The sequence below is a fragment of the Eucalyptus grandis genome, chromosome 9, assembly GCF_016545825.1.
Source record: "Eucalyptus grandis isolate ANBG69807.140 chromosome 9, ASM1654582v1, whole genome shotgun sequence".
Taxonomy (NCBI): domain Eukaryota; kingdom Viridiplantae; phylum Streptophyta; class Magnoliopsida; order Myrtales; family Myrtaceae; genus Eucalyptus; species Eucalyptus grandis.
The window spans coordinates 19676271-19686915 of NC_052620.1; the positions used below are offsets into that span (position 1 = coordinate 19676271).

At 40.6% G+C, this 10645-nt stretch overlaps 1 protein-coding gene across 1 annotated transcript; it reads left to right on the forward strand.

The window, feature by feature from the left end:
* The first annotated feature begins 8834 nt into the window (after positions 1-8834).
* Positions 8835-9275, forward strand: LOC120288440 (B3 domain-containing protein At2g32645-like). The gene has a single exon (XM_039302422.1). It carries the CDS (start codon positions 8835-8837, stop codon positions 9273-9275), a length of 441 nt encoding a protein of 146 aa, XP_039158356.1.
* The last annotated feature ends 1370 nt before the right edge of the window (positions 9276-10645 follow it).

Consider the following 10645-nt stretch of genomic DNA (forward strand, 5'->3'; position numbering starts at 1 on the left):
GAACTCCAAGGAAGTCCCTGCAATCAGTGTTGTGAGGGACGTGGAGCTACAACTTGGGCCATGGAAGAGTAAGGAGACTCTAGAGGTAATTCCCTTAGACGATTACGATATTGTCATTAGAATAAAATTCCTAGATAGAATCCATGTGGTTGTAGTACCATTTGCTGAGTATATATGCGTGTTGGACAAGCATTGTCAATGCGTGATTTCAATCCATCGTGAATCGGACCGTGATCGGAAGATGATCTCGGCTATGCAACTCACTAAGGGAGCAAGGAAAGGTAAGGTGACAATCCTTGCAGCCTTGAAGGCGGAAGACAAGAAGGGTGAAAGGGACAAAGTCCCCATGGAGGTGACCCATGTCCTCAATGCATTCAAGGACGTCCGAGTTGCCAAAAGCTACCACCTCAAAGGGAAATGGATTATCGGATTGAGCTGGTGCTTGACGCTCGACCGCTTGCTATGGTGCCGTATCGCATGGCGCCCCTCAAATTGAAAGAGTTGAGGAAGCAACTGAAGGAGCTGCTCGATGCGGGGTACATTCGATCATCCAAAGCTCCATTTGGTGTGCCGGTCCTGTTCCAAAAGAAGCACGATGGGTCACTCCAAATGTGCATAGACTACCGAGCATTGAACAAGCTAATTGTGAAGAACAAGTACCTGATCCCGCTCATTGTGGATCTCTTCGATCAATTTGGTGGAGCTCAGTGGTTCACCAAGCTAGATCTCTGATCGAGCTACTATCAAGTTCGGATCGCTAAAGGGGACGAGCTGAAGACTGCATGTGTGACGCGGTATGGATCCTACGAGTTTCTCATGATGCCGTTCGGCCAGACCAACGCTCCAGTTACTTTTTGTACACTCATGAACAAGGTACTCCACCCTTTCCTAGATCGGTTTGATGTGGTTTACATAGATGATATTGTAGTGTATAGTCGGACGCTCGATGAGCAAGTCGAAACATCTAAGACAGGTCTTCCAAGTCTTGCGTGAGAATGGATTGTATGTTAAGCGCGATAAGTGTGCATTTGCCTAAGAGGAAGTTCCGTTCTTGGGGCACATCGTTGGGGGTGGACGAGTGCGAATGGACAAGCCGAAGATTCAATTAATCGTCGAATGGGAGTCGCCGACGAAGGTGATGGGGTTGAGGTCATTCCTTGGCCTTACCAACTACTATCGGTGCTTCATCCGGAGCTACTCAAGCATCACCGTGCCGCTCACGGACCTACTGAAGAAGGAGAAGTCGTGGGAGTGGACGGATCGATGCCAAAGGGCATTTGATTGATTGAAGACAGCCATGATTGAGGAGCCAGTGCTGGTGTTGCCTAACCACACGAAGCCCTATGAAGTAGAGATTGACACATCGGATTTTGCTATCGATGGCGTTCTTATGTAAGATGGACATCCGGTGGCGTACGAGTCTCATAAGTTGAATGATACCAAACGTTGGTATACCATTCAAGAGAAGGAGATGACCGCAGTGGTCCACTGCCTTCAAACGTGGAGGCATTATCTCTTGGGGTCGAAGTTCGTCATAAGGACGGACAATGTGGCCACGAGCTACTTCCAGATGCAAAAAAAGTTGAATTCGAAGCAAGCTCGATGGCAGGATTTTCTTGCGGAGTTCGACTACGTGCTGGAGTACAAGCTGGGGAAGGCCAACTTCGTGGTGGACACATTGAGTTGGAAGATGGAGCTGATGAGCAGTACGGTGAGTCGACCGAGCTATCCTTGGATCGACTGCATCAAGGAGGGGTTGACGCACGATCCAAGAGTTCAAGCTCTCATCGGGTATGCGAAGGAAGGCAAGACTCGATAATTCTGGTGTGAGGACGAGCTCCTCTACACCAAAGGAAGGTGGCTATACGTGTGCTACCATGAGAAGCTGAGGATGATGTGATGGGTCATAAGGTCAGGGTTTCCTATTATCTTGTCGTTTGTGGCGTATTGATCTAGCGACCTATAATATGGTGGTATAGATATAACAATTGTCGAATTGTGGGGAGCAAAAAGTCGTATGTTTATGCTATCAAGGAAGATGAACATAATTTGACAAGTAAAACACCCTTTCCTATTGATACTAGGTTATGGTCCATGTGGTCCAATTTATCACCCGGAAACCGTACCATTTTCCAAATGAGTCTGCGACGAAGATGGTGAATTTTCTAGCTAGAGAAAATTAGATGGACAACAACTAATGATCAAAGAATAGTTAGCTAGCTAAATATATTATATATATATATATATATATATTCATTTCTTCTGATAACGTATTCAAATACGCATATTAAACTTCTCACTTTTCTAGGGTTCTGTAATTTCGGCGGCGGATGGTGGCGTGGATCTTCTGCCAAAAAAGAAATAAAAATCAGCCTTTAATTTATTTATAATCCCAAAAATATATTATTCATTTTTTTCTTAGATTTTTTCTGTGGCCCATAATGTATCCCTCGCATTATTACAGTTCTAATTTCTAGGCCGCAGCAGAGTAAGATAATGAGCTTTTCCTCACGATGGACAAAATCATTAAAATCACTAATTAATAAAGAAAATCATCAAAAATCTATTTATTGGTTGCCCATCCTCTCTGATTCGGATCGTGCAAGCTCCTCCATACATTATTGTATATAGACGCATTTTTGGGCACTTACAGTCTTCTATGAATAAACCAAATTAATATTAAAGGAGTTCCTAGAAACAAGTGAATTTTGTGAGAATTCCCAGAATTTAGATCTAGTAAAATTAATAAAATAACATAGAAGTTAGGTCTAGTTGCACTAATTTTTATCGTGAAATGCACAATTAAAAATTCAAATGTAAATTGTTTATTTATTGTCTTGGGAGGTTTACCCTTTTGCCTATATTTAAAATATTTTTAATAAATACGTGGAATCACTTGCTAGCACACTTGTTATTAATTTTATATTTTATGGTATATCGTTGGGAAGATTTAATTATTACGGCGGCTAGAAATGACTAATGAGACAGCGAGGATTCTTGGGAAATTGTTTGATTTTGATGAGAATTTTTTTCCTGTTTTGCTACTTTTGTTTTTATTTTTTTATTGGGTGAGTTGGTCAGGACAGGAATGCAGAGCTATTGGCCCCCCTCAGGCTGTCGCAAGCCTACCCCAATCACTTATCTTCCTCGGATCGAGGGGCATCACAAGAAACTGACTTTCCACCTTCTAACAAGCCTCTCTCCTACCTTGGATGCACTTAACACGTAAGTATAGTTCACATGCACCGTTAATCGCCGTAGAGTATAAGTACGCAAGTACGTTATATCAAACTAAAATATATTTTTACATTCCAATTGAGCAAATTCTTCGTACAAACACATGGATGAGATGCTAGATTAGCCGAATAAGAGCCAGTCATGTCATTGATATATAGAGATATGTTCTACATACACGGTTGGCACTTTATGGATCAATTCTTAATATGTTTGGAATGGTCGTTTGGCAATTATCAAAATGTATAAGTCACGATTTATGGACACCGGTTCGAGAAAATTTTTCTTATTTGATGATTAGAATTCCATACCATTATTACTTTGAACAGTTCATGGGTTTGAATGAAAACAAAGGAGTGGACATCACGATTCCTTCTTGATTTTCTTCTTTCTTTTCTTCTTCCCTTCTTTCTTTCTTCTCCTTATTTTACATTTGTGGCTGAAAACGAGAAAGTTAGATGGCAACTAACGGTGCAACAGTCACGACCTGGTCAGTGGTCATATCCCACGGAAGCAATCCGAGCAACCTGCATAGGCGGCACAGCCATCATCTCTGCATCCACAAGAACGTCCACACAAACTGGAGAAAAAGCGACAGCCCAATCAAAGTGCCTCTCTTTCGGGCTGTCGTTTTGCGCAGAAACCGTCAGTTTCGATTGCTTTGGAGCCGTGTCGTTCTGGGAAGAATAAGAGAGTGAGAAAGAGGAAGGGGTAGGGACCTATGTGCTTGGAGAAGTTGTAAATCAGGATACTTTCATCGAGAAGAATGGAGTTGGAATCACTTTGATCATCTTGAGGGTTCCGATATACACCCCTGCCTTGGATTGCGGAGCTGTCAGGATAGCCCTGCACACTCTAGCAAATGTCTCATTGGCTGGAACAAACTATTTGGGTTCAATTCTTTCCGAATGAATTTCTCATGCCAACAAGAATTTGGAGCCAAGACATAGTTGATCCTTTGTGTATGATACTATATACTTGTCAAGATGGGAACCCTATACGTGTGGCAGAGCTGTGTGGAAATCCTGGTTTGTCTTTGGTGTCAGAAATTGCTCCAACTGCTTCAATAGGTACGTTCCATTTTCGCTTGCTTCTCTTTAGGCCACTTTCTCAAGTTCTTTTCCTCCCACTTTGATTGAACCTAATTGCTTCATCACATAATGTCATATTCTCTTGTTTGACAGTTGGCTTTCGAGAAGAATGGTTTAAATTGCTTCTCTCAATCATTTGCTTAGAAGAAGCACATTTACCTACTTTATTTGCCGAACTAGCTGTTGTTCCTGCTTATGACAGCAAAGATGTACAGTTGGGCTATGATGAGTTTTCACCCGATCAAGCGTTTCTCATTAGCACCTGTGGGAGAATAAACATCATCACTATCTCTAACGAGTTTACATTATACATTCTTGGATTATTCAGAAAAGCTAGCGGGCTTATTGATTTTTCAGTGGAAGGCAATTTAAGCCTTCCTATAGGGTCCTCTCGTATCAATGTCCTTGGTTACACACTCACCACGCTGAGAGATAATTTGCGCACAGTATGGTGCATGAGAACCCATGAGAAATACACAAGACACAAGAGGCGCACTTCTCTCCTCGGGTCTTTTGGATTTGCTTCTGTATTTGCTCCATGAACTTGAGCCTCCCCCAATTATCAGAAAAGCCATTAATCAGGGTCAGCACCAAGGAAGTGCAGATTCAAAACAACTGAAACAGTACCCTTACGAGGGGTTTCGCAGAGACATTATTGTAGTCATCGGCAACTGTTTGTACTAGGGGAGGAGCATGCAAGATGAGTTCTTATGCAAGGATGGGATTACTCTGCTTATGCAGCAGTGCATTACGGATGAAGATAACCCGTTCTTGAGAGAATGGGGTATTTGGACAATCAGAAACTTGTTCGAGGGAAAAACCAAAAACCAACAAGCAGTTACTGAATTAGAGCTCCGGGAACTGTTAATACGCCGAAGATTGCAAAGCTTGGTCTTCGCATGGAGTTGGATCAGAAGTCCGGAAGACCAAAGCTTGTAAATTTTGCATGAAAATTGTCAAATGTCTATTAATCCACTTGATAAGCATACCTTTTTAAGTAGTTTCTTAAATTTTTCCATCATGTGTTTCTCTGATGTCTTAATCAATGGAAATTTTTCCATGGCATCCTGGTGGCAATTTTGGCCCCTAGACATTGAGGGAAAAGCGAGATTAAAGAAATTTTGATGAATTAGCATGTTCTTATGATGTTTGTTTTAATTTTCAAGACTATAAGTGGTGACAATATTGAGTTTTTCTCGTTTTCCTTGTCTGTGATAAAATTTACTCTTATGGAAATAAAGGACCTTCAAATCCTGGAGAAGTAAGTACGCCAGTGTTTTGAAGAAAAAGGGTACGCCTAAGGAAGTATCGGAAAAGTATTTGTATGATTGAGGGAAGTGGTCAACTAAGAGAGGATTATGGCGATTGCCATTAGGAAGTGTCGAGCAGTTTCTTCATCTGCAATTGGTAGCTATAAAGAACATTAGTTTTCATAGATATAAAAACTTAATGCCTTGCTTTTTTTTGCTAATTTCTCAAACTTTATACTTGCATTGTTTTGTTGTTTTGGTGTTCCTTAAATGGTGAAATCTGGTTTATCTCAACTTTTTGAGGTACCGATGCCATTCTACTTGATTCCTCACTATTTGTACATTTTAATCTACTTACTTTCTTCACTTTGTGCATCCACTCGTATAATCAATCAATCAATCGCTGTCTTCAACTTTCAAGTATTTTGTCAAACTCAGACTTGGTAGTTTGGCATCCGACATTTGTCATGCTAATTGGCATGTAATGCTATTGGCGGTCAACATATTTTCACATCATATATCGGCTTGTGCAATTAGGACTCCTAGAAAGAGAGTTCAATAATCCATTCTGAAAAGGATTGTTCCATCTTGGAAAGAACACTAGAACCCGAGAAGATTTACAATAGCAATTGCTGAAAGCAAAATGGGGATCTGACCTATACAGATTTTTGTCTTGCTTGGCAATGGAATGCCTAATTTAGGAGGACTTCTATGATTTCTCCTAAAGAGAAGGGGTTTTGTTGCAATAACTTTTTACATGTAATCTCATCGTGGTTCATTTTCTTGTGATGATTTTAGCAACATTTATATAGCTTTCTTTATTACAACCCAATTTAAGTAAAAAAGGAGTAACATATAAATTGCACCTGGTCGTGTTTGACTACCTTCTTATAGCTTTTTTTTTATCTCATTATGTATTTAATCTAAAGTTAAATGATTGAAAATTCATTTGATCCTGAAAATTATGAATGTAACTTCCTAAGTTGTAAGATCACAGACTAAATGAAATTCAATTAAAATTATTGTTGAGACTAAACAATCTATCCGACAACCGTATTTTCCAACCATTTTTTTTTCTTTCATCCTTTATTTCTTTCCGTTTATATTTTTTTATTTTTTAATAGTTATTTCTTTTTCTTTCCCTCCCTGTGTCCGTCTTTGATGCAACAGCCTCTCAACTCTCTTTCTGCTTTCCTTTAGTCTTCTTCTATGTCTAAACATTCAGCACTCATTGATCAATCACACGGGGAACTTCATCGACACAGGTTCTACACCTTAATCAATAGACCATAGCTGAACTACGCCAGAGAACAACGCGCCCCAGTACTGTGATAAGAATAGCACAACAGAAACATGCTTTCCTCCATTATCATAGACCTCCAGCCACCACAGAACTCCCACCACAATTGCAGATGACCACGCAAACACACCCTAGTATATGGAACTCAAAGACAAAAAGAAACAACACAGCGAGAGAGAATATTGGGACCAAGCATAGCTAACAAGAGAAACATACCGAAGATGAGAATCATAACACCAATTCAATGACAAATGAACATCATATTCCAACAAAAGACGACCCATAAATGAGGCTTTAATGAGTCAAGAATAGGTGGATTGAGGTAGTGTGACTTTCGATTCATGGGTTGATTAGAAGCACATTCTGATTTATTTAGTTCGAGCATTTAATCAAACAAGTGATATGCATTTCGATCAATGAACTCGTACACATATGAAGCGATGATTCAATTTCAGATCATCACAACAACATCAGCCCACATTAAACACATTAAAAGAGCTTCAGTCACAACCTCTTTTCTCACAAACATCAAATAGAGCTCAAGGCCTCTGTTTCATTCATACACGACATAAACAGAGCGAATGGATTTTCACATTGGTGAATTGGATTTCTGGCCTCGGCTGGTGTGCAGATCAGAGAATGGAGGTCCTAGACGTGTTGGCAACGAAGATCAAACTTGCCGGCCAGAAAACAGGGCAGAAAAGAGGAGTTTTGGCGCCGTGGTGGGAGCGGTGGACATTGACAGCCACGGCAGATTTCTGACGATCGAGAACGACGAAGAAGACCTGTGACTGAGAGAAATCAGTGATAATCTTTTCTTAGCTCTCGGCTCCTCGCAAAATCATGCTCTGATTTCAGCTACACGTGTAATTAAAATCCAGAGAGTTGTAATACACGTGCAATTAAAATCAAAGTACAATTTTTTGGTGAAAAATTCAGGGACTGACAGAATATTGGTAAGAAGTGTTTTCTTGTATATCTCTGTATGCTAGTACATTGTACATTTATAATGTATGAATGAGAAAGTAAACTAGGAAAGGAAATATACATCAATATACATCAATATACATCTATCGAAGATTTCCTATTTACTGTACTAACCAAATATCTACTAGAATCAATTACAATTAGAATCAATTCTAAGATATTCCAACAGGGACAGACAACAATTCGTGGTTAATTCAGAGATGGACAACAAATTATTTTTCAGAATCACTCGTCCGAGTAAGCACTCAACGGTCACAACGGTCACAAAGCCCTAATATTTCCTAATTTGAAACTCCCGTATCTCACTGAATCCACTCAGAATTCTCATCTTCCTCAAGTATTTCCTAATATTTCCTAATTTGCAATCGCACCAGCTTTCTTCTTCCCCTCCTCTCACCCCTTCGTCGCTCTCTCTCTCTCTCTGTGAAAACCCACGATCATCATCTCTTCGTCTGTTCATCTCTTCATCACTTGGCGATAATGGGGTATCAAAGTTTTCCGGCATCGACGGTCTATTTTCGGTCTGCAAACCGTCTTTCAAAGGGGGAGAGAAAGATGATGCTCGATTTCTCATCTCTCAATCTCTTGGCAGACGTAGCTTCATTCATCTCCGAGGGAAAGCTAAGTCTCGGGCCTTCCATCTTGGATCGCGATGTTGAGAAGAAGGTCACCCTCGTGACCACCACAACTTTTGGGCCAATCGGTGTCGGATGGATCGTTCGGAAGATGAGATCCCCGCGAGCGCGAAGGCCGACATTCCACGCCCAGACGTCAACTTCTGACCCATTTGTCGTTGTCCAAAACAACAAGCAAGAGCCTTCGAGAGCTGTCGCTGAGAACCACAAGAAGAGGTCGCGTACGTTTGATTCCTCCGAAACCCAAGAATGGGGAAGAGTTTCCAAGAAACCCTAGAAAACTCCCAAGACGGGTCTCGCGGCTCTAATAGGACCAAGCAAATTGCCGACGAAGTACATGGACAAAATTGAGGAGATGCAAGGTCGGGATAAGACGCTCGTGGTGGAGAAGACTCTTACTGCCACGGACATGAGCCGAGGCCAAAGTAGGCTCTCTATACCCAACAAGCAGATAAGGCAAGGTTTCCTGAGCGAAGAAGAGATCCGAATCCTAGATAGGAAGGAGGGCATTAAGGTTTCCCTCATTGAGCCGTGCCTCGAAGTTTCTCACGGCTTGCAACTCAAGAGGTGGAATTACAAGAGCAGAAATTTTTCTTACGTGTTGACGGAGAGGTGGAATGGGGTCGCGCATCCTTATGCGCAGAATGAACTCATGAAGGATGTTGTCATTCAGCTTTGGTCCTTCAGGGTGGATGGCAGCCTTTGGTTTTGTCTCGAGAGAGTTGAAGACCAACAAGGCAATGGAAAGGATGGCTGTGATCTTCCTCCTATCACGTGAAGAAGTAATTCATGATATTTCTCTACATTCACCCTGGTACATAACTAGTTAGCTTCACTTTTCTTATACTTTTTTTTAAAATTTCAATGTCTAGGGAATTCAGTCTTTCCTATTATTTCGGAACCACTATTGGCGTCTCGATGAAGTTAGAAGTGATAGGAGCTGGGGTAGTCCTCATAGATCAGCTATGGTCGACCATGATTTTTTGATGAAGTTTTTTGTTGTTCTCGAGTTTTTCTTTTTTTGTACTTTTGGTTGGATTTTGCATTTTATAATTCAAATGAAAAGCGTATATAGTGCTATGGAATCATTGAGCATTGGAATGGATATAGACACTAAAGTGTTGATTTTTCCATAGTGAGATCTTTATAAAATTTTAATTATTTTTCATATGTTAGTGGATGTCATCCCTAAAGAAACGTGCACAGTAAAAAGAACTCAAAGTTGTAAAGATGACAGCGTAGTGAATCAATAACACAAGTTTGATTGACACGCACCGATAATATGCACAAGAAGAAGATTGAAATCGAACAAACCCAGTTTCAGAACTCTTGACTAGCAAATTGAAAAAATCCATCCGGAATAATACATCCACCCATCAAAGGATTCATAAAAAATGAACCAACTAGAACAAACAACACAGTATCAGACATTCCTAAATTATGAAGGTATTAACTTGTCACAAACCAAACCAACCAAACGATATACATGAAACATGGCATCAAGCCAATCTTTCCTATGAAATATGTCCAAAGATGCCACCATCAATGTGGTAATACAAAACACAAGCTGCCATGAACCTTGTGAAGCATATAAAGTCATTGCATGTATTTGTAAGTACTTCATGATCGAATTACCTAACTGAGCTCAAAGGAGTAACAAAAACTCCAATTGTATATAGGCTACGAAATGTCATGTCGACTATGGTTAAAACCCTCTAAAAATACCTAGGCTTTTCCATAGGTGGAGTTGTCTAAATATCTATTTATGGAGAGTACACTAGAAGTTGTCTTCAAGCTTACGAACAAGGAATGCATCCAGAAATGGAAAGTCAGTAATTCATGAGAGATGAACCACTAGAACACACATCAGAAGTGTCTAAATCCTCTGCCTAGGAGAAGACAAAGGAGTAGCAGCAGCATCAACTTACGGGTTTATGATGCTTTTCCTTTCCTGAGTATTTGAGCTTGTTCTTTCTTTGGGAACCTCGGCAATGCGTCTCAGTAACTCTGCTTCTTTCCGATGTCGCTACAGCATGGCTTGAGCTTTTGCAACAACCAATGCATCATCATCTCCTACAGGAAATATCACCTTTACTGCTCCCATAATCTGCCAAAGAAGAAGTTAATAAGTAATCAACATTTAGATAA

Excerpts from the sequence above, each read along its gene's own strand:
- LOC120288440 (XM_039302422.1), top strand. The coding sequence starts at position 8,835 with ATGGACAAAATTGAGGAGATGCAAGGTCGGGATAAGACGCTCGTGGTG.